This window comes from Erythrolamprus reginae, chromosome 1 (genome assembly GCF_031021105.1).
Source record: "Erythrolamprus reginae isolate rEryReg1 chromosome 1, rEryReg1.hap1, whole genome shotgun sequence".
NCBI classification, from domain to species: Eukaryota; Metazoa; Chordata; class Lepidosauria; order Squamata; family Dipsadidae; genus Erythrolamprus; species Erythrolamprus reginae.
The window spans coordinates 309158547-309183656 of NC_091950.1; the positions used below are offsets into that span (position 1 = coordinate 309158547).

Genomic DNA, 25110 nt, shown 5'->3' on the forward strand with positions numbered 1-25110 from the left:
CACACTTGGCCAATAAAAATTCTATTCTATTCTATTGTATAAGTACAACATTGGGCAAGAAACTTTTCTAGAGTTGTATCACGATTAGTGTCTGTAACTTTACAAATTAGTGCTTTTCTTTTACTTTACAAATTGTTTTTATCTTTTCCAGTTCTCTGGCTTATCACGAGAACTTGAGCTTACCCATCCCTGGGTGAGTGAAATAAGCTTTGCTTTAAAAAAATGAATTAAAAGAAGTTGAATAAGTGTATGCATACAACCCTTCTGTGAACTCTTCATAAAAGAGACAAAACTCCCACTGTTGACATCAAAAGAGAACCAGAAACCCTTCCCTGATCTATCCTTTATAATAGGTTTCTCATTCAGAAGCAAACTACTTTGCTAGAATTAAGCTTCTTCCTAATAAAACTTAATAATCCAGGCTCTGAGCAACTTGCTCTTTGGAATAACAATTGCCAGTTGTAGTTGGCACAAGAGCAGTCTCATGTCTTTTGAATAATGCTGCTGTTGTATTTTCTCCTACAAGCAAAACTTTCTATGAGCCAGCATTAAAGTAACTCAACTCCATGGAAGATTATCACTGTCTGCATGGTACAACATCAAGCAGAGCTCAAGCATTTTACAGGACTTAGAATGTAAACTGTCAGGAAAATAAAAATAAAAATATCTATGCTTTTATTCATGGAGGGGGAGTAAAATATCTTACCTTTAGTAGCAATTCGAACACACTGCGTTTTGGTCTCCTGTTTTTTTTAAAAAACAGATAAATATATTTAGTCCAAACTTATTAGTATCACCACTATATCATCTTGGCAAATTCTAAAACAGTAGTTTTAAATTCTACTACAACAGCATACTACAACAATTCCAAAACAGCATGCTATTGCGTACAAATTATAGGATGAGGAAGACATAAGGAATAAATTTAAATTGCAAAGGCCAAATGAGATTGCGTTAATCTATATTTATATTTTTTCCAAGTGTTACTGGATCATCCAAGTTTGCTTGCATATTTAGGGAATGGAATTTAAACATGCCTGGGATAAACATAGATCCATCCTAAGATAAAATACAGGAAATAGTATAAGGGCAGACTAGATGGACCATGGGGTCTTTTTACGCTTCTATGTTTCTATGTAAGTAAAAGCACATCTAGCTAATCTCTCTCGCTCTCTCTTTCTATTGATTCTAACTGAATATATAATCTCAGCAGCAAGAAAATCTCACATGCTTAACTGCTAAAGAATGGAAGATGGGTAGGAAGCTAGCAAGATCAACTTTTTAAATTAATTCAAGTTTTAGCTGGATTTTGTTTTTTTGGTTTTGTCCCTTTGAGTCAAGGTTGAATCCTGGTACCTTCTAGGAAAAGTTCTGCCTTGGCAAGATTTTCGTAAGTGGGCTTCCATTTTCTCCTTCTTAGAACTGAGAGAGGTGACTGGCCCAAGGTCACCCAACTGACATTATGTCTAAAGTGAGACTAGAACTCATGGTCTTCTGATATCTAGCTTGATGGGTTATCTACTACACCAAGCTGGCTCTCCTTAGCTGTTGGAATACAAAGATATGATTTGAGTATCATCCTGTTCATCTAGCAAAATGCAGGCCATATATACAGTAGTCCCTCACCTATCCCTGATGTTATGTTCCAGACCTGGCCGCGATAGGTGAAATCCGCGATGGGGAATTTATCGACTGATAGTACTTATTTAAGTATTTATATTGCAATTGTTTGGTAGGTTTTCATTGTTTTAAGTGTTTATAAACCCTTCCCACACAGTATTTATTTTAGATACAGTATTTAAATACAGTATTTACAATTTTAGATATATATATTTTTTTAAAAACCTGCCGATCGAGTTCGGCAGGCTGTTTAAATCTGCCAATCGACTTCCTCAGAAACCCGCGATGAAGTGAAGCCGCAGTACGTGAAGCGCGGTATAGCAAGGGACTACTGTATAGGAAGGTAGTTGTGACACAACTAATTTGGTGCAGTATATAAAACTAAATGCTCTATCCAATTTTACATTCCCATCAAATGTGGGAGAAAGTTCTTTATATTCATTATTTCCATCCCTACTTACAAATCTCTAATCCAAGTGTAAAATTACAAAAATGAAGGGCCACATACAACTTAAAAAGGAATTTGTACAATAGTTTTTTCCCCCTAAAGCCCAAGTTCAGAGATAAAGAAAATGTTTTGCATTCAGAGGATTCTAAGATTAATTCCTGCCACCTCAATTGAAGGCTGGGAGTAAATCATAACATAATGGAAACCACTTTCAAAATTTGTGGTCTCCTTATTTTATCTTGGCATGCTATGGGAACCCAACCAACTGTATTTTATTTGAAGAATCATGGCTATACATTCCCCTGGTTAGCATGAATATGAATCCAGTCTATATATTATTAGGCATCTTTCCACACACTTGTATACTTCTATATTGACACCAATATGGTCTCAACAATTTAATGTTAAGTCTTCTCTTTTTCATCTGCTGATCTTCCTCTCAATTGAACTTACCAGTTAATTTGATCTTGTCGCTCGCTCTCTATTTGAGAATACATCACAAATTTTATGGTCCTTAATTTAAGCACATACTAGCTTCAGGAAAATCCTTCAGCTTCAACAAGCCATTGTAGGATGGTTTTAAAAATGATGCCATTTTCCCATCTTGCCACAATATTCAGCTAATTTTTATAATTACAACATTAGGCAAGAATTTATTCTAGGGGTTTGATGGTAAAATCACTGAAGCTGAAACATCTGTATTATTAATTGCAGCCAAAATGCAAATGGCAGGGTAGGAAAATCAGTCTTTCTAAAGCAGATTAATTATTCTGAAGACTACCAATTTAACAGCAAATCCTCCCTTGCTCCCCTCATCTTCTCCCAACCATCTGCTACTGGGACCTCATAAGAAGGCGACCAAGGTTTTATACAAGGCCATGCTTAATTTGGAAATCACAGCCCTAAATATCTCGGCTACTATTCCAAATGCTGTTTCTTGTCTTATATTTTGGTTTATAAGAGAAAATGATTCAATGGCATCAGCATGGGGGTTATCAAGCCATGTTGCTTTTCACACTTACAACTGCCAGCAGTACTGAACTTCCTGTTGCTTTGTTCTCTATTGATATACATACTGAAATAGAAGTACAGTACTACTCAATGGCACCAAAATTTCAAACAGTGAAGAAATTGCAATAGGAATCTCTTCAACACCTGCGTGGCAGTCAAGTAATTTCCAATTTGTACATTGAGTTTTTGTACAAACAAGGAGTAGACCTAGATCATATTTCAGATAAATGTTTTTTTTAAATATACTTTTTTATTTGAAGTATGGGTTGAAGGCTATGAAAACTTGGTAATTTTGTACTAGCCTACCAAGCAACCTAGATTTTCTTTTTCCAAAACCAATTTAATATTTTAAACTATGAAAGAGAGATGAAGAGGATTATTTGTTTTGAAAATGAAAAACCATAATATGGCTAAACTGATTTTACTAAAACTACTACTCTAAATATTTCGGGACCAAATATTTTCCATTAAAAATGTTGCATGTGGAATTTGTGGATTACAGAATTTTTTTTTAGAAATAAAAACCAGATTAAGGAGTAAGACCAAGAACAAAAACTTCACAGTAATTGAAATTAGAATTAGAATTATACAGAATGAGACATCATGCTTCTGCTGACAGGTTTAAGATACTACTAAAGGAGGTAAAATTGATTGTCAATTTAAATTGTTCCCCTCCTCCCTTGGAGACACACACATACACACACACACATATGGATATATAATATTCTTTCAGGCGCTAGAATATCTTGGACTATACCAAAATATGAAACCAAATGTTGAAATCTGACATATTTTTCTTTTTTCTTTAAATATTTTATAGATCTTTGGTCATACTGAAGCTTTTCTTATATTGTTATTAGTACTCATGAATTACATTTCCAAGGAAAGTGACCATGTCTTGTTATTCAACAATAATTTTTGATGTCAAGTTGTTTACCACGCATGGCAGATAAGAAACAAGGAAAAGAGTCAAAATTCCCATGCTGTTGTTGACACCTTTCTCTTGATCATGGTGTTGGTCTTACAGTACAGGAAAAACAGCTGATTTAAAGTCAGACTGTAGTTGGGTTTGTTCAAAATTGAATGAATGAATGTTTGGATGAATCATTGAACAATCAATCAATCAAACAAACAAGAAAAACTTGTTTTCACTTACCTTTTCAACACTGCTCATGGCTTGAAAATAGATATTATACCCTTTCCGAGGCACCAAAGGTGGATTCCAGAAGCCTTGATAAGTTCTATTGTCACCAACTGTGAAGGCTGCTGCTTCTGGAAGATTGCCAGGAGGCAATTCTGCAGCAAAATAATAGGGCGAGCCATTGCTCAGGGCATTTTGATACGTGACAGGTATCTGGTAGCAATCCATTGCACCGGTTTCTCGTTTGGTCCGATGAGGATGCAGCTCTTCAACAACAATCTGATAGGCGCTGTTCAAGATCAAGAGAGGAAGAATACTAGAATGAGGGCGTGCATGACTATATAGCCATTTTGCAGCATGTTTGGTTTAAAAAGCTATAGTAAAGAGGTGGCAAGACTGGAAATGATCCCTCTGATAAACAGAACATCCTGACTATGAAACACCCTGCTGGTTGAGGTCTATCAACATGTGTACTTTGCACCAGTTCAGAACCGATCTGTATTCGTGCAATTGCTTGGTCAATGGAGGGTAAATGCTGAAGCAAAGGGGTGTGTGTGTGTGTGTGAATAAAGTCGATATAATCATTGTGCTCCCAAGAACCTTTCATAATTACTCTGCTTTTATTTATTTTTATTTTATTTATTAGATTTGTATGCCGCCCCTCTCTGCAGACTCTTTATGGATGGTAACAAACCTCTATGAAGACCAAACCACAGCTTAGAAAAACAAGCAAAAAAGTTCTCTAGGCCAACTTGTGTAGATGACTCACAACAGCAATATCTAAAAAAACCCATCTAAAGGTAGAGTTATTAATTAGCTTGGTCAATGGCATAGAACTGAATTCCCCAACGTTTCTGACAATGCAGCCTGGTGAGGTGGGGTAGGGGAAGAGGGGATGGTTGCATACAAATGTTGGCAAAGTGCACACATATATATGGCATGCACACCCACTACTTGCGCAAATGGGCTGCACACATAACATGTTCGCTTGCTGCTTGAGCAAGTGGGGATGTGTGTTCGCATGCTGTTTCACAGCCCAATTCTGAATGGCTCAAGGCCATTGACCTGGGAACTGGGGGTCCATGGCATAGAACATGGAAGAGATCACAGTGTCTGTGATCTCTGCCTTGAGCTGCCCTGAGTCGTCTGAGAAGGGCGGCATAGAAATGAAATGAATGAATGAATGAATGAATGAATGAGTGAGTGAGTGAGTGAGTGAGTTAATTAATTAATTAATTAGTGAGTTATGTATGGTATGTTTGTGTGTATGTTTGGTTTTTATAATAAGGGTTATTAGTTGTTTTATTAAATTGGATTGTTACATGTTGTTTTTTATCATTGTTGTTAGCCGCCCCGAGTCTGCGGAGAGGGGCGGCATACAAATCCAATAAGTAAGTAAGTAAGTAAGTAAGTAAGTAAGTAAGTAAGTAAGTAAGTAAGTAAGTAAGTAAGTAAGTAAGTAAGTAAATAAATAAATAAATAAATAAATAAATAAATAAATAATGTGTTTTTATTCCATAATCAACCATATGTCAAAAGAAACACAGTGGAGATTTATGGCCATTAGATTCCTGGAAGAAAAGACATATAAACAGAATAGAACTGGTGTAAACCCAGTATTTTTGTTACAAATCTGTTAAGTTACCGTAGTCTGATATCCCTGTGGTGGGAATTCTTGCCTCTCTCCCTCTCTTAGCTCTCTCCATCCATCACAATCTCTTCAACCAAAAGCCTGAATAGCACCTGACTGAAAATTTTATAAGAGACCTTTTTATGCAGGAGGAATAGCAATTCTAAACCCAGAAACCTTTCCTTCACGTTAGCCGTCCAGACTTCTGCCTAAATAAACATATTATCATATCAATAAAATGAAATAAAATAAAAACAGGGGAGTGAGGTGGATGCACTAGCAATTTATTTTATTTCCTGTTTGTGTGGATTAGGAGCACAAGAGCTAGGGTTATTTTTCTTTCTTCAGGACTGGCACAAGCTATTAAAGATGGTTCACAGACTGCGTGATTTTTTTTTTTATAACATTCTTCTGTTGCTAGCAGGAGAGTGTGTCCCACCTGGCCTGCAGTGATTCCTGCCTATTCTCAGCATTTCAAAGTCAGCAAAACCGAAGGCGACTGCAGATCAGTTTCAAACTGCTAGGAAAGGACTGGAGAATGGAAATATCTTGAGAATACCAAGAGTTAAAAACTCAACGTATCTGGTGAGCACAAGACTGGGCTTCAAGAAAACCCTTTCAACTTGAAAGGCTTTGGCATTTGTGCCGTCCAAGACTAGATTTCACATTACACAAAGTAATTTGTAATAGATTAAGCATTCTGCTTGATAATTTGCAGCATTTAAAGTTAGCGTTTGCCTTTGAAATGATAATACGGAAAGCTCAGTTTCAAGGCTCAACAGGGCAGCTCTAAGCCATGCCTGAAGCACCAAATTGCACTTGTCATGTTATTCCAAGACAAAGCATGTTGACAGGCATTTCTACCTTTTGACCTTGATATGACATCTTGACTCACAACTATGCAGATCTAAAATATAAACGACATCTTGTAATACAAGCACAGATGGAGAGAAATCTGTCCACTCTCTCCAAATAGTCGGCTCCTTTCCCTATAGTTGCCACTGACAAATTGTTGGAGCAGATGGCATTCAGCCTATTTAATATTCCAATAAAAAAAAATACACCAATATTTATTTATTTATTTATTTATTTAAGCTGTTGGTAAACTTGCCAATCGCTTCCTCTCAAAGACAGCACTTGGTTATTTCTAAGGAAATGCCCATTTCAGTAGAGATCATAATTATAATTCTTTTTCGTGAAGAAGAAAGAGGCAAAACAAATGAAATTATACAACCAGTTGAAATGCAGCCTTTTGATCTTTTGACAATGCCGTCATTCATGAAGCTGAACTTAAAACTCTCATTTTAAAATCAGAATAATAATACACACTATTTCAGGATTTTTCTCCAAGCCATCTGACAATATAAAACATGATAAAATGAACAGTGGTCATTTCAAAAAGTAGGATATTTAACCCAGGATACTGTATATACTGCATATATACATCATCAGAAGGACCGATAATCTGAACTGGTTCATCAGATACGTGATCAAATGTTTTATATCCTATTCTCCTAAATTATCTGCTAGCTGCAAATATAAGACTATTCATCCCTTAAACATGGGTGAAAAGCCCTTGTGTGATGGAATGGGAAACTCTTTTTATTTTTGGTCACTTCATCCATATCAAGAGCCATGGTGGTGCAGTGATTAGAATGCAGTACTGCAGGCTACTTCTTCTTATTAATTAATAATAATAATTCATTGGATTTGTATGCCGCCCCTCTCTGTAAACTCGGGGCGGCTAACAACAATAATAAAAACAGCCTGTGACAATCCAATAATAAAACAACTAAAAACCCTTATAATAAAACCAAACATACAGACAAACATACCATGCATAACTTGTAATGGCCTAGGGGGAAGGAATATCTCAACTCCCCCATGCCTGACAGTATAAATGAGTCTTGAGTAGTTTACGAAAGACAGGGAGGGTGGAGGCAATTCTAATCTCCGGGGGAAGTTGGTTCCAGAGGGCCGGGGCCGCCACAGAGAAGGCTCTTCCCCTGGGGCCCGCCAAACGACATTGTTTAGTCGACGGGACCCGGAGAAGGCCAACTTATCGGTCGCTGGGATTCATGCTGTAGCAGGCGGTTCCGGAGGTAATCTGGTCCAATGCCATGTAGGGCTTTAAAGATCATGACCAACACTTTGAATTGTGACCGGAAACTGATCGGCAGCCAATGCAAGCCACGGAGTGTTGAGGAAACATGGGCGAATCTTGGAAGCCCCACGATGGCTCTCGCGGCTGCGTTCTGCACGATCTGAAGTTTCCGAACACTTTTCAAAGGTAGCCCCATATAGAGAGCGTTGCAGTAATCGAACCTCGAGGTGATGAGGGCATGAGTGACTGTGAGCAGTGACTCCCTGTCCAAATAGGGCCGCAACTGGTGCACCAGTTATTGCCAGCTGTCAGCAGCTTCATAGTTCGATTCTTACCAGCTCAAGGTTGACTCATCCTTCCATCCTTCCAAGGTTGGTAAAATGAGCATCCAGAGTGTTGGGGGCAATATACTGACTGTCAACCATTAAGAAAGGGTTGTAAAGCACTGTGACGCGGTGTATAGGTCCAAGTGCTATTTCTATTCCTATTGCTATTCTGAGGTCCAAAACTGGCCTCAAACCAACAGCTTGCAACAGATAGGAACATGTAGGCAGGCAAAAGGGACAAATCAGGATTTGTTCAAATTGGACAAAAGGGAAGCCTCTCAGCCAGGCAAAGAAAAAGCAGGTGGTTTACAATCCAAGCCTTGAAGGGAGAAGGAATAGTACTCTGTGGGGCTTTGTCATTTCCCCTGAATGGTAAAACAAAAGCTTGGATATTCAAGAGACAAGCAAAATGTGAGCCAAGGTAACACTGAATCAGGAAGGGACTTATGATTTTAGGAATTGGTTTCAGTATCAAATCTCAGTTAGAACTCTCTCTCTCTCAGAATTTCAATGAAAGATAAATAAAAAATAAAACTCATTTTTATTTCAATGATTTTAACATTCTTGCCTATAACTTCAGGTTCTCTGGACAGGCTCAGCAATTTGTATTCCCTCTTTATAGATCTGGAATCTCTTTAGCTCTTGAGTGCGTCCAGATTGGAGCAACTCAAGAAAACATCACAGTCTTATTTCTCCTCTGAACTATTTTCTGGGATATTATTTTAATACACTGTTTGTAATTTCATCAGTGCTATAGGAGTCATTTCTCCAATAGTCATTATTCTCACAAGAGGCTGTTTAATGTGGAGGGGAAAGTTGTATATTTCTTTTCTTATTTTTTAAATAAAACTTAATTTACAAATAAAGCTTGTTACATTGTTTTGGCACTTACAGAAGAGGGGGTGGTTTTCTCCAATACACTCAAGGTTACACTGCGGTTACGGAAGGGAACATAATAGATTTTAATTTATTTTCATAATTCATGTACTCCTTCATTTGTCAGAAGAGGATTTGTTTATGTTCTACTCTCTGTGGATTTGTTTATGTTCTATCCTCTGATGTTAAAGGGGAGGAATGTATTCCCTATGCGATAAGTTGTAGTAGCAAAAAAACTACAAAGCCACTATGCGAAGCCCAAAAGGAGTAAAGTTCAAAGAATTGCTGGGAAAGCATAGTAGAAACTCCTCATCTTTCATTTTATGAGTCCATCTCAGGCCATTATAATCTGAAAGTCAGGCTGCTTGGCTGCTGTTTATTCATTTGATTTTGTTGCTGCTTTTGTTCTGAACAGCCATTAGCCTCCCAGAGTCACCACAGATGTGGGCAGCCATCTAAACTGCCTAAATAAATAAATATTTGGTCGCAGGGCTGTAAAGTGTTCCCTCGCTTTTCGCGGGGGATGCGTTCTGAGACTGCCCGTGAAAGTTTAATTTCCGCAAAGTAGAAATGCGGAAATAAATACACTATTTTTGGCTATGAACAGTATCACAAACCTTCCCTTAACACTTTAAACCCCTAAATTGCAATTTTACGTTCCCTCAGCAACCATTTAGATTATTACTCACTATGTTTCTTTATTAAAGTTTATTTTAAAAAATATTTATTAAAAGCAGACGAAAGTTTGGCAATGACATATGACGTCATTGGGTGGGAAAAACCATGGTATAGGGAAAAAACCCGCGAAGTATTTTTTAATTAATATTTTTGAAAAACTGTGGTATAGACTTTTTGAGAAGTTCGAACCTGCGAAAATCGAGGGAACACTGTATTACCATTTTTTGCTGAGGGCGAATTAAAAGAAAACAACACAATTGCATACACAATTAGCAGAGTCTACCTATGAGGTAGAAAATCAAAGGGCATTCTTCTATCTACATAACTGCAACACAATTCATGGAACAAGGAACAGTAATTCTACCCCCAACTCACTGGACAATGAATGACTGAGTTTTGATATAGTTTTGAAAAATTCACCAATGAAAACTTGAGCAGTAGGGTGCAACTGACTGAAAGTTGAATAAATAACTGTTAAATATGAATCCCTAGAATCCTTATATAAATTAGAAGGTCATAAATTGGATGATTCCATATCTGCCAGAATGAAATAATAAAATGATCGTAGAGTATCCATTTTCTCAGTTACATTTCTATCTACAGTATCTGACTATTAATAGCAAATTACCTCACAGGCTCAGGCCATGCTATGTCTCAAAAGAATGTCAAGTAATCAATTAAAATGCTCTTAATCGAGATTGGATGTGATTATAGTTATAACTATGACCTTTCAGGGTTAATGAGCCAGAAGCAATTCTACACCACTTCAAGATTAAATTCATATACTGTATTGTTTATTTTGTTTGGGTAAAATCTACTCAAGTAGCAAAAAAAGCAAGGCGAGTGTGACGCTGAACCGAAAAGCAGTCTAGGCAAAGGAAGATAAACAAAGTGGAAAAGTTTATTCTATGAATATGTTCAGCATTTTGAGAATCTAGAATCTCATTTTCAACGATTCACCTAAACAGCTGGACTACTCCATTGGGAACACAAGGAACTAATCTTAAGACTTTGCAGACACAGCTGCTCTTATTTTCCTGAGCAGCCAACGCAACCCAACCAACAGAGCTTTTGGTCTCCAAAGTACCAAATGATCAGTAAACTTGTCAATGTCAATTTCCATCCTGCTTAGAATAATTATAATTCTTGCCATGTATACATATACATCTGAACTACGCTATGTTGTTTCTCTGTGTCCTACGATAATATACCATATATTTCAGAGTGTAAAACCCAGTGGAGTATAAGACACACCTTAGTTTTGGGGGAGGAAAATAGGGAAAAGAATCTGCTTAGCAGATATTCCTCTGGCTGGCATCGATTAAGAGCCTGGTCAGCTTCAGCAGAATATTTTATCCCCTGGTTAGGGTTTTAAAAAAACCTTATTCAAGGAGAGTACAATGAAAGAATTTGCATGCCAGTAAGAGCTGGGAAAATCATTAGCACCTGGTTAGAGTGGAAAGAACATTCAGAGCAAGTAGAACAATGGGGGGGAAAACTTAGGGCTTAGAAAACATTCTTTGCAGAGAGTAATAACGAAAGAGCTTGCAAGTGGGTAAGAGCTGGGAACATAGTTAGCACCTAGTTAGGGCTGGAAAGAAACATTTGGAGCAAGTTAGAGTAATGAAAAAAACCTGCAAAGACTTAGGGCTTGGAAAACATAATTCGCAAAGAGTAACAATGAAAGAACCTGCAAGGTAAGAGTTGGGAAGGTCATTAACACTTAGTTAGGGCTGGAAAGAAAAAGCTTGGTGATTGTCATATGATCTCTTAACACAAATGTGTTGCGAGGCCAAAAGGAAGAACTGACCATAATGCTACTCCAATAGAAGAGAATTTATCTAGCTCAGAATTGAACTGCTGAGTTCATGCTGCTCTGAGCTTGTTTTTTTTCTTGTCGATGTTTCATGACCAGATTATACCTATATTATCAGTGTGAGAAAATATTAGGTTCACTGGCTGTATATATAATAACTTGCCCTATCAGTCTTCTAGATTGGAAGCACCATGTCTTCAGATTCTAGTTAGAGAGAAACAATGAATATGTGTTCAATTCCCGCTTGGGAGTATTCCAGAGTCATTTGTTTGGTCATTGTGAGAAACAAAGTGCTGGGTCTGGTCCTGATCCAGCAGAACTATTCTCATGTTTTTACATTAATTTAGACAATATCAGACAATATAAAAGGAGAAGGTAACTTTGAACATGAGAGTGGATCAATTAAATCAATAGAATATCCATAATATTTCATTAGCAATTTCCTGATACATTTATTTATAAATCTGAACACACTTCTTAACAGAAAGGTAAATAATTTGTCCCTGTGTGTCTGTATCTGTGTATATCCACATATATCTCATTTTTGAATAAATATTTGTTCTTTACTGGCTGAGCTGAGGATTTCCAGCTAGGTAAGAAATAGCTTTATATTTTATTGTAAACACTGATTCATCCAGTCTTTCTTTGTATTTGAGATCTGCTGTTTGGCTTATAGCTTCAGGAGGCCATAAAAAACTACAGATTATGATATAATACTTGGTAGGCAAGACACGATTCTACCATGATTAGAACTGTGACTACCGCAGCATGCTGCATCTTAAGAAATGATTGACAGAACCTGCAATTTTGAATTGGATTATCAAACATCTGCTTCAAGGGGCATGTGCAGGGAAGAAGTAAGAAAGACAATGGCACATTTATACAGGACAGGCTGGCTTTTACAATGCATAATTTCTATCTAAATCAAGAACAGAAATGGTGGAAATTTATCTAAATTATACTGTGCCTGTTGCCACCGAAGTAAGGCCTACTATATTATAAAGCCTTTTTTAAATCACATAAACACTAAAATAGTTAACAAAGTGCAAGACAGTAACATCACAGAGACTTCAGATCAGTCTTTCATTGAATTAAGACCTTTTGACAAAGGGATACGTTGTGGCAATCCTTTGGTAGGATTTTAGGTTTTTTTAAAGCATTAAGGTCTTAGCTATAGGAATGGCATACCCAAATAGCAAAGCAAAATAAACAAAACATGGAAAGCAACTCAAAATTGCAAATATCCCATCCCATTACCGATGTCATGGTAATATCTCCTTGTCCATTTTATTCTCTGTTTGTCAAATGTGTGTGTGCATGTGTAGCACACAACTCTCAAAAGGTTGCCGGATGCTGATTTAATTCCCCCTCCTCCATTTTTTTGTGTTTTTACCTGATAGGCGCTCCTTTGGCTTGTGCTGGTCTCAGGAGTACAGTGATGGTTGTGGCTGTTTCATTGAGAAAGGCATCAATACCTTCATAATCTGGTAGTGTGGGAGCTGGATAAAAAAAATATTGGATATCATAGTTTAAAAAAAATATGCAGGATTTCCAGCGTCTTTTCAAAGACAAAAATTACCTGATGACAATTTTGTAAACTGGTGAATCAAATTCCAAATCCTAGTAAGGTATAGCATCGGTTTAAAGTTTAAAAAATTAATTAAGTTTTTTAAAAATCACATCCTGGACAACCTCTACCCTCAAAACATTGCTACAGAGCGCTGCACACCAAAACAACTAGACACAAGAACAGTTTTTTCCCAAACGCCATCACTCTGCTAAACAAATAATTCTCTCAACACTGGCAAACTATTTACTAAATCTGCACTACTAGAATTTCCTCACCATTCCTATCACCCATTTCCTCCCACTTATGACTGTATGACTGTAACTTGTTGCTTGTATCCTTAAGATTTTTATTAATATTGTTTCCTCGTTGCTTATTGGCTTCTTATTTGACTCCATGACAATCATTAAGTGTTGTACCTCATAATTCTTGACAAATTATCTTTTCTTTTATGTACACTGAGCGCATATGCACCAAAGACAAATTCCTTGTGTGTGCAATCACACTGGGCCAATAAAGAATTCTATTCTATTCTAAAAATAAAACTGTAACACTGATCAGGATTTTCCAATTTTCTAAGCTTATTAAATGTAAGAATATTGATATTTCTTTGCATGATATCTATTATGGAATCACTGGATTTCTTTTATGATTCTTCATACTATCAGGATTTGCTGTGGTCCGCCCAAGGATATAACACTCTCCACTATCCGCATATTTTCATTCTATTTTTCAATCAGGGCAGTGAATATAATTAAAATTTCGGTAGTTATAATTTAAAACTAACTTTGAAGCTGGTCATCACAGGAAATAGCACTAATAGTTAATGCTAGACAAAAGAACTAGTAATGCCTTACAGCAATATAAATTAATCACCAGAATTGAGGTCTTGACCTCTTCATCCTTGGGAAATAACATCATGATCTAGATTTATATCATGAATACTACAACAATCTCTCCCTTTTGTTTCACCCCTTCTATCCTATGTGGCGTGGCGGCTAAGCAATTAAGATTTTGGGCTTGACCAGAAGCTTGGCAGCACCAGAGAGTATGTTTCCATTACTCGTCCCAGCTCCTGCCAACAGCAGTTTGAAAGCATGTAAATGCAAGTATATAAATATGTACCACTTTAGTGGAAAAATAACAGCACACCGTACACCCTAGCGTATAGTCATGCTGGCCACATGACCACAGAAGGATCTTTGGACAATGGTGGCTTGCTCAGGTAGGAAAAAGAGATAGCACTGTCACCTAAAGTGAGAGATCACTGCCAGGCGAAACCTTTAGGTTTATATTCCGTCCACAGATTTTATGAATGGTTATTTTGAGCTGAGCAGGAAAACGATAATGAAATGTGGTTGTTTGGAAAACAGGATGCATGAAAACTTCAGTAGAATGTGGTGTATTTTGGACGGGCATCTAATTCATTTGGGTTACATATAAAATAAAAAATTTTATTGGCCAAGTGTGATTGGACACACAAAGAATTTGTCCTGGTACAAATGAGCAATCAAATCATATTATGAACCTGTCAATATAAATTGTAAGGATACAAGCAACAAAGTTACAGTCATACAGTCATTAGTGGTAGGAGATGGGTGATGGGAACAATGAGAAGATTAATAGTAGTGCAGACTTAGTAGTTCAGACATCATTGAGGGAATTATTTGTTTAGCAGAGTGATGGCGTTTGGAGAAAAACTGTGAAGATAAAGTAGACCATTCAGGAGCCAATCAAATCTTCAACTATTCAACTGAAATTATTATTACTTTTTAAACCTTGAGCACAGTAAGTTGTCAACATTCTTAACATGACTGGAAAACATGATTCTCAAGAGGATTTTCTAAACTATACTTTAAAAATAATGTGTTCCTCAGACTCTAAGCCCTGAACATCACCTTAGCTCTATTTTAGAGATTTTTTTGTACTAAAAGGGAGTGGGTAGGGACTTTTTAATAATAATGTACACTTAAATGTGGTTATAAGTTGTCAATGTTGAGAAATACTGCATTAGTGGTCCCAGAGAATCCATTTACTATGAAAATGCTTGTAATTTTAAAAGTCTTGGCTTTTAATTTTAAAAAATGGAATAGTTTTTCTCTCTCTCTTGCTAGGTACTTTAAAGAAAAAGTAACCATTCCTCCTGATAAAAGTTTAAATCATTTTGAATTTATTGATAACTAATATGTTAAAGGTGTTTTGATGGAAATGAAGTTATTGGGAGCGAACTGACCTCACTACAAAGCATCTTGTGCAGAGATTTTTTAATGTGTTTTAATATTTCTTATGGATCTAAATAATATAATATATAACCTAATAAGAGTCTTCGGAGAGGGGTGGCATAAAAGTCCAAATAATAAATAAATAAATAAATCATTTAAGTTATATGGGAAAGAAAATCTGTCTGAGTTCTACTGTCTGCTGTTTTCATTCATCACAGGGAACCATTCAAACTGCCAATTTATTATTACTTCAAGCTAAATTTAAAACTCAGTCCCTAACAACTGACCAGAGTTTGTTCTCATGCTTGGACGCTCCTTAGCAGCACACAGGAAAACACAAACCCCTTAATTTGTTGTATCCATCTGCTTTTTTGACATCTGGATGTTGCTATCAAGAAATTCTCTAATATAGAAACCAGAGTATTTGTCTAAGAGATGAAAAGGTTGTAATAAATTAGCAAAATTAAAATCTATTTTTTTTTAAAAAAAAATGCTTCACCCAAACAATTCCTAAAATCACGTCCGTTCCTGATTCAGTGTTACCTTGATCCAAATTTTCCTTGTCTCTTGAACATCCAAGCTTTCGTTTTACCATTCATGGAAGATGGCAAAACCCCACAGAGTAGTATTCATTTTCCCTCTAAGACTTGGGTTGTAAATCACCTGCTTTTTCTTTGCCTGGTTCAGAAGCTTTCCTTTTGTCCAATTTGAACAAATCTTGATTTGTCTCCCTTGCCTGACTACCTGTATTGAATGTATGTTTAGATGAAGCTGGCAGTCGATGGGTCACAACATCATGTGGCCATACGGTGCTGAGAAAGGTATGGGACTTGCCTAAGGACAACCTATTGGACTGCTGCCATTCCCACAATAAGTTGTGTCATGTGACATTTCACTTTATGACCATATTACTTAGTGACAAGGCTGCTGATCCCAATTACCAGAAGACTATCTGTACCTCCAAGACAAGTTCATTTTATTTGTTCCCCAACATTGCTAGCAGACCGCAGGATGGTAAATAAAATGATTAAAATAGTGCATCTTCCTAAAATTGGGGAACTATCAGTTCCATTTATCCATAACATTATTTTTTGAATATTTAATGATAATTTTAATGAGCTTGGGAATTCTGGAAATTTTTGTTGTGTTCTATATTTTAATCTTTGTATGCCGTCCAGAGTCACTGTCATCAGATGGGGGCTACCTAAATTAGTTAAAAACTAAGCAAACCAAACCAGGCTAGTTTTGGGGCGTTTTAGTGATAATTCCCAGAATTCCATTAATGTAAAGAACACTGGGCTGCATTCAAATAGCCATAGCAAAAATAAGTACATAGTAGATTTTGGACAACCATTTGCAAAATTTCATGATGATCTTGATAATTCAGTACGAATCATAAAACAATGTACACTGGGGTAAGTTCTAACTTACCTTGCTGCCGGTTCGCTTCCTCCCATGCAACCTGGCTGCATGTGTGCTTTGAATGCACATGCATGCACTGTGCTGGAAAAAAAATTCCCAAAAAAAGTCCAAAACCAAGATGGCAATGCATGCGCAGTACTGGAAACTCAGTTTCTGCATATGCGCAGAAGAAAAGAAAAAAACTGGGAACTTTTTTAAAAAATCCAAACAAAAGATGGCAGTATCCATGGATCGGAAATGAAAGAACTGGTTCCGTTATGTCATCGTGACATCACCAGCAGGTTGCTACCTGTCTGAACTGGGAGGAACCCACCTCTGATCTATACCATCACCTATTTAAATATGCACATTCATAACTACATAGTCATCTTTCTTGGTGCCTATTTATCATTACCCACTTAATATATGACGCTTGTAGCCATTATGTCTTCCATGTATTCCTTATATGGAAATAGAGTTGGTTTCAACAGTAGAAAGGAGATTTAATATGATAAATTTAGTAACTTTTCCATGTTTGCCCTTACCTGAAATATTGGTAGTTACATTGATGGCTGTAGCTGGTCCAAAACCTTTGACAGTGCTGGCCCTTATATAAAACTGATAGGTAGTCCCAGGGTGTAGATAGGGAAAAACATGGTGTGTACTGTTCCAGAATTTTGACACAGTTTGAGGTGGCCCAGCTACTGGAACGGCAGGATCAAAGGATCGTATGCTAGTGTAACTGACCTGTGGAAATTATATCAGAGGTTTAGTGAAACTCCAACCCTGCTTAATATATTGCTACGAATTAGTTTCCATTTTTTTTAAAAAAAAATGTTTCATCTTAGTTTTTGAATTTCCCACTTTCTTTGAATTGCTGTGGTGGAATACTAGTGTTACTGATTCTTACACCTACAAAATATTACTGGTGGGTTAGTAATTATGCAAACAACTGTGATTTGTACAATTGTTTGTACAATTGTAGGCTTGTTTGTTTATTTTATAGCACATTAGCATATTTTTTCTCACCTTTTTTCTAATAAACATACTGATATGGAAGGTGTATGATGTTTGCTTATTCAAATATTTATACTGAATATACAATGTATACACTGAAATCTTCCTTTAAGGTTTTTTTTTTTGAAGAACTAGCAATTAAAATACCCATTAAAACACAACAAAAACTAAATCATTGGAATATATGATTGAAGCATTTAAGTGCTTCTAAAAGATATTTAGTTTGCTTTAACGAGAAATGTGGTATTGACAAGACTGCCTATTTTTTTAAAAAAAGACAGATACATAATAAATTGGATGCCAAATTATTTTCCCCTTCATTCCTCAAGGGCTCATTCATCAAATATGTGATTTTTTTTTTAAAAAATCAGTATTTGCATTTCAAGTTTCCAGGAGAGAAAACCTTGAAGTCTAGAAAATGTCTAATATCTATTAATAATTCTCACATATATTATCTGTAGCCTTCATTGGACAGTGTTTCATTAAATCATTATTTTCGAAGGCTATATATTAATGCTACCAGATCTAAATCAAAGTTGCATATTTAAGTCCTAGATTTTATCATTTATTACAAGCTCAGTAGCAAACTATTGGCAAAAACAAGGCTTTATTATTATGCAATTTTAGCCTGTATCGTGAATGTTCTATTCCCTCTGTGACTGAAACAAAAGATCATCAATAGTATATACTAATTTAAGGATTAATTCACAGATTTATCATTGGGTGAGCTGCATGGTGTGTTGACAGTTGATATGCTTTTCCTTAAATTGAAAAATGGACAATATTTGTGGCCCTGATATTTTCATGTAGAGCAGGGGTGTCAAACTCGATTTCGTTAAGGGCCACATCAGGGTTGCAAAGGAGATGAACTCACTTAAGAATATTTTATATCAGTATCTTTGATTTGTTTAATATAATCCTTTGCCCGAGTTATATTCTCAGGTTTTACTACTCAATTTTAGCATATTGTACTGCATTTTAACTTATTATTTATTCAAATTCCCTCTATTTTAGCCAATTTTATTGTATTTTAACCAGTCACAGTTTTATGATGACCGATGTGGTCCTTTTTCTCGCCTTGATATGGCCAATTGACTAATCAAATAAAGTTGATATTGTATTGTATTGTATTGGGTGGGCTGGTGGTGGGTGGGATGTAGCCATGGTGGGCGTTTGACACATGTTCAAAATGCATTTCCCCCCCTTTGCTTACAAAACAGCTATTCCATACAAAGGAAGATTTACTTTCTGGCAAAAGGTGTCAAACTCAAGGCCCATAAGCCGGATTGTAGTCCGTTTTCAACCGGCAGAGTGTTGCAAGAGACCCTGGAAGCTGAAAATGACCATGGAGGGAGTCACATGACCCCCCCTCTCCATTTTGGCCAGCAAAGGCACCATTGGCTTGTCCTTTGATATATCCAGGCCAGCCCCATGTGCCACATCTAAGTATCCCGCAGGCTGGATCAGGTCCACCGGCTTTGAGTTTGACACCCCTGATGTAGAGGCAAAAATACATCATAACACAATTCACTTCTATTGTTTGGGCCCAATGTAACATAAGTTGAGTCACTTGACAATGAGATGGGTGGCATATAAATTTAATAAAGAGGTTTTCTGAAGAGAAGAGATTGCTGATGTCCCTATACTCAACTTCAGGTTGCTCAGTGACAGTGAGACAAACCACATAAGGCAGCCAGGGACCCTATGAAGTAATAGCTCACTTACCAAAAATGGACTGAAAAGAAGGGGCTACCATAACACCTTTTTTCATTTCTACAATTTTACATTGTTTTTCTGATAACCTGGGATCCATTCAGAATATTTAGAATGCTTTTGGTCAGGGATATGTTTCAAATTAATATACACAATAATACACAATAATACATAATAATAATACATAATAATGCATTCTAATTAAGCAGATTGATCTATTTTATCTATCATCTATTTGGCTATCTATTATCTATGATGATAGCCAAAAATAAAAAAGACTTGAGATCCTCATTACCTATATACAAAATCTAGAAAAAAATGCCATCTGTGGCTTATTTTTCTTGTTGTTTTTTTTAAATTAACCCATGTGGGGTTTTTGCACAATTAAGCAAAAATGTCAATTCTTTTAACTCCTTTTAATTTTAACTTTGTTCTTATTTATTTTTTATATTATCTTTGCTATAAAGGCCCAGAGTTGTTTAGGTGAGATGGTAGGGTAGCAATATGTTAAATGAAAATAGCAATATCACCTAGACTTATATACCATTTTACAGTGATTTACAGCCCTCTCAAAGTGGGTTACAAAGCCAGCATATTGCCCCCAACAATCTGGGTCCTCATTTTACCAACCTCGGAAGGAGGGGTAAACCTTGGGCTGGTGAGATTCGAATTGCCAAATTGCAGTCAGCCAGGAGTCAGCAGAAGTAGCCTGCAATACTGCATTCTAACCACTGTGCAATCACGGCTGTTCTATAGATATAGAATAAATAAATAAATGTTATTACTACCTCATATTGGGTGATGATACCATTTGGGTCCATTGGTTCCTTCCAATTTAAGAAGATCTTATCTTCAAAGGGAGTTCCTTTTAATGATTTTGTAGGTACAGGACCAGGCACTGCAAAAATAACATTAATAACAAACAATATTAAAATTCATTTATTTATATTCTGCATGCTCTAATTTAACTAAGCTATGGCTGCTGAATGCTATATTAAATATATTTGTGTATGTATGGAATGTTGTTACTGAAAATAAATACACTTTAAATTATTTTGTATTTCAATTCTATAGAGCACCTATTAAACAATTCATAGATAATCAATACATAAATAGATAATCTCAGAAGAACTGTACATTCAAAAACATTGAGGTGGGCAACAATATGCTTTTATTTAAAAACCTACATCTATATTCAGATACGTTTTTAAATTATCTGCTTCTCGTGCTATAATCTAAGGCACACAAATTCACACATAACATTTGCTACAAAACATGTAGCAATTTTATAAAAGCAAAAAAAATGTTAGTGGGTAATAGAAAATATTATGCAATATGTCTGCAGCATTAAGAAATAGCAGGAAGTCCTTTACTGGTGTCAGATTTACACCAGATTTACACCAATTTCAGATTGTGTGAAAGTATAAATAAGTTGCCCTTAGGTATCCAGTGTAATTTGATAAATAAAAAATAAATTCACAATGTAAAGTTATTGTAGGTACACAGATGAAACGTTGAACTCTCATTTTTTGTGAAATGCATTCATCCATAAGTCTATTTCAGATTGCTGTTCTTAGCCTAACAAAGCTGACAAAGATATCACAGTAGATCACAGCTGATGTGCCTTGACAGTCCTTCTGGGCTGTACTATGGCTCTTGCTGATCTCCTGGAGGTCTTCTTTTTTCCTACAGGAAAACTATTTGTTTCTCTTGACTACAATTCAAAGGAACCTTGGATTTCAAGGCACATCTTTGGGTCCAAGTGGTAGATTTCTTTTGGTCAATAACTGCACAGCAATATACCGAGTAAATTAATAATTATGTTACGTGCAAAGCTGGACCATTTGTTACAAATTCAACCACCGAGGCTGCACATTCAGGACTTTGAGATTGTGTATAAAATCCCAAAGGATTGGGAAGGATCATCGTGCAGTGACAATTAAACTAGAATCCAGCAGTTAACCAAAAAACTGGTTATGGTACAAATTGATATTTGAGATCCATTTCCGCACCCATTTACATTTTGGTTCCACTGCCTTGTTGATGTACTTAGGAACTTAGTGGCACTGCATTAATAAAAAGTTGGAACTTGAAAAAATCCATTAGAGCTAGTCCAGGACTAGGACTTACCAACAATCGAACCACCAAATTTCTGTTGCTAAGCAAAACAGTTGTTAAATGGGTTTTGCCCCTTTACACTTTCTTGCCACAAGTGAATCACTGCAATTAAGTTAAGTTAGTATCAGTTAAGTGAATCACTGCAATTAAGTTAAGTTAGTATCAGCAGCTCCCCCATTGACTTTGCTTGTCAGAAGGGGATCACATGATCCCGGGACACATGACCATGGCGATGGTACAATAGCCATTAGTAATTAAGCATTAAAAACAGTAAAAAGTCACTTTTTTCTAAGCCATTTTAACATTGGATGGTCGCTAAACGGTCACTAACGTGTAAGTTGAGGACTACCTGTACTAAGATCTAGGCTTAAACCAATAGAGGATGAATTGTGACCCTGGGCCCGATTCCATAAGTTTTAAAATCAATCTATCTATCTATCTATCTATCTATCTATCTATCTATCTATCTATCTATCTATCTATCTATCTATCTATCTATCTATCTATCTATTTATTGGATTTGTATGCCACCCCTCTCCGTAGACTCGGGGCGGCTAACAACAGTGGTAAAAACAACATGTGACAATCCAATACTAAGACAGCTAAAAACCCTTATTTTAAGAACCAATCATACATACAAGCATACGATACATACATTGTAGAAGCCTAGGGGGAAAGGATATCTCAGTCCCCCCATGCTTGACGACAGAGGTGGGTTTTAAGGAGCTTACGAAAGGCAAGAAGGGTGGGGGCTATTCTAATCTCTAGGAGGAGTTGGTTCCAGAGGGCCGGGGCCGCCACAGAGAAGGCTCTTCCCCTGGGTCCCGCCAAACGACATTGTTTAGTTGACGGGACCCGGAGAAGGCCCACTCTGTGGGACCTAACTGGTTGCTGGGATTCGTGTGGCAGAAGGCGGTCCCCGAGATAATCTGGTCCGGTGCCATGAAGGGCTTTATAGGTCATAACCAACACTTTGAATTGTGACCGGAAACTGATCGGCAACCAATGCAGACTGCGGAGTGTTGGTGTAACATGGGCATATTAGCACCCCTTTGCTAATAATGATCAGTACATAGCTCTAGCAAGAGCTTTTTTCCTTCACCAGCAGGTAATTAGGCAAGAGAGAGAAGAACATACACATAGTCTTTGTTTAGCAATTGCTTTATGTAGTGGCCCTTTGTGGTTACAACAGTGATGAAAAAATAACTTTACAACTACTTGCATTTACAACCTTCACAGGTTTGTAAAGCAAAAGAAAACCGAAGACCGTAAGCAGACTGCCAATTTCACTTAGCAACCACTTTTCTTAATGACCAACTTACTTTTTCCAACTGTGGTCACTAAATGAGAACTACCTGTAAAGAGACTGAAAGAGACAAAGGGACAGAAAGAGAAAAAGGAACCACTGTTTGCCTCAGCCTTCTGTTCTAATCATTGCATTCAGAGCGACTAAATGCAGTACTGTATTTGTATTAACCCAATTAAATTTCTCCATTATTTTCCATGCCTTTGAAATCTTTTAGAATTACAATTAGTACCACTGTTTGCCAATATTCCCCAGGTGCTAACTGAGTATTTTTGCCATTTTCAATTGGAATTAATAAAAGTGGATTAAGCATCATGGCTCTTGACCAGCTTCTTACTTCTACAATAAACTTTCTTAATTTATCCAATTAACAAGTGTTAAGAGGCCTTTGCCCTTTCTTCCAAATCATGCTAATACTGAAAGTGATAAACCAGCTGTCACCCCTGCTTCTTGCTGACTAGTCATGGTTCTATATACCTGTGCAGATTCAGGAGTGAGTGTTGGAAGAAACAAAACAGCCGAACAAATTCTGATAGCTTTCTGTTTTGCTGATAAGGAGCTACAACAACAAAAATGTTCAGCTATTCAGAGAACATCATGTTAATAGTGCAGATATGGAGCTGGCATCAAGGGAGGGTCTTAAAACTTCCAATTGACACGTTAAGATGGGAGAGAATTCTAAGATGAAAAACATTAGTAACAGAGGAGTTGGTTGGAAGCTGTGTGTGCTATAATGGTTAAAACAAACCGGACAATTCTACTAGCTGTTGATAATAGATTGTGTATAGTAGGCTGCTACTTAGAATAATATTGGCTGGAAAATATAAAATGGACTGAATAATTGACACTAAGCAGGACTTATTGATTTGAATTTATTATAGCTGTCCAATTCTAATGAACTCTGGGTGGTTATAAAAACAAACAAAAAAAACCATAAAAAGAGAAAACAAAACCACACTGACAGACCAGATTAAAATGATCTTATAAATACACAAATCAAACCAAATAGGAGCCTCAGAAATGCAATACTGTAGTACATTAATACATCAACTCCAGGCCTGGGACCAAAGCCAGGTTTTTAGAGCTGGGGTGATGGATATGCTTGAAGATGTAAAACAAAATCCAGAACCAAGAACTTCAAACTACCAAACTATCATTTACTTGAACTACTGAATCCAAGTAAACCTCCTTAATGGTTTCTTCGGGCCCTTGCAGATGTTGGCTCATTAATTACCTTAAATCAGTACTTGTATTTTTAAGTTGGAACAGGGAAGTTAACTAACTACAAAAATTGACTTGTGCCAACTTCTGGTTTATTATTGATTATAAGCAGAAAATCTAACCTGTATTATCAAAAATAAGAAAACTGGTATATAATATCATTACTGATCACCATTTATTACACAACTATACAGTGGAACCTCGACATACGAGCAGCTCTACTTACGAGCTACTCGAGATAAGAGCTGGGAGGGGAGCGACATTTTTGTTCGCCTCCCGAGCTCACATTCGGGATACGAGCGCCAAGGAGCTGTCTCCTGAAGCCGAACGCTAACTTCCGCGTTCGGCTTCAGGAGACAGCTGCGAAGCGGCGCGGGTGTTTTAAAACGTTGCAGCCGGCCTGGGGGGCTCGGGGGTAAGCCCCCGAGCCCCCCAGGCCGGCTGCGACGTTTTAAAACACCCGCGCCGCTTCGCAGCTGTCTCCTGAAGCCGAACGCTAACTTCCGCGTTCAGCGGCAGCGGTTTTTTTTGTTGTTGCACGGATTAATTGACTTTACATTGTTTCCTATGGGAAACAATGTTTCGTCATACGAGCGTTCCGACTTACGAGCCTCCTTCCGGAACCAATTAGTCTCGTAAGTCGGGGTTCTACTGTAGAAAAGTTCTTTACACCACTCTTAATTGGGCAAAATCTTGAATTCTGTCTCAAGTGATGTTCAACTAAATTTGGCTCAAGCAGACTGTGTAGTCTCTACAGAACAGATAGTCCTCAACTTACAACTTCAACTTACAAGTTTGTTTAGTTACATTGGCACTGAAAAATGAAATTTATGATTGTTTATTACAGTTACAGATGAACCCCAGGGGCACAATGGTTAGAATGAAATACTGCAGG

General features: G+C 36.9%; 1 protein-coding gene across 8 annotated transcripts in view; it reads right to left on the reverse strand.

Annotated features, from left to right (window-relative positions):
• PTPRK (protein tyrosine phosphatase receptor type K) overlaps positions 1–25110 on the reverse strand; it is a 484094-nt gene that overhangs the window by 110452 nt on the left and 348532 nt on the right. For all 8 annotated transcript variants that reach the window (XM_070733486.1, XM_070733484.1, XM_070733481.1 and 5 more), the window contains 5 exons: positions 20359–20468; positions 17386–17587; positions 13044–13149; positions 4236–4509; positions 707–743 (listed from right to left, as the gene is read on the reverse strand). In XM_070733486.1, the coding sequence (XP_070589587.1) occupies positions 707–743; positions 4236–4509; positions 13044–13149; positions 17386–17587; positions 20359–20468 (729 nt within the window). The remainder of the gene's footprint in view (positions 1–706; positions 744–4235; positions 4510–13043; positions 13150–17385; positions 17588–20358; positions 20469–25110) is intronic.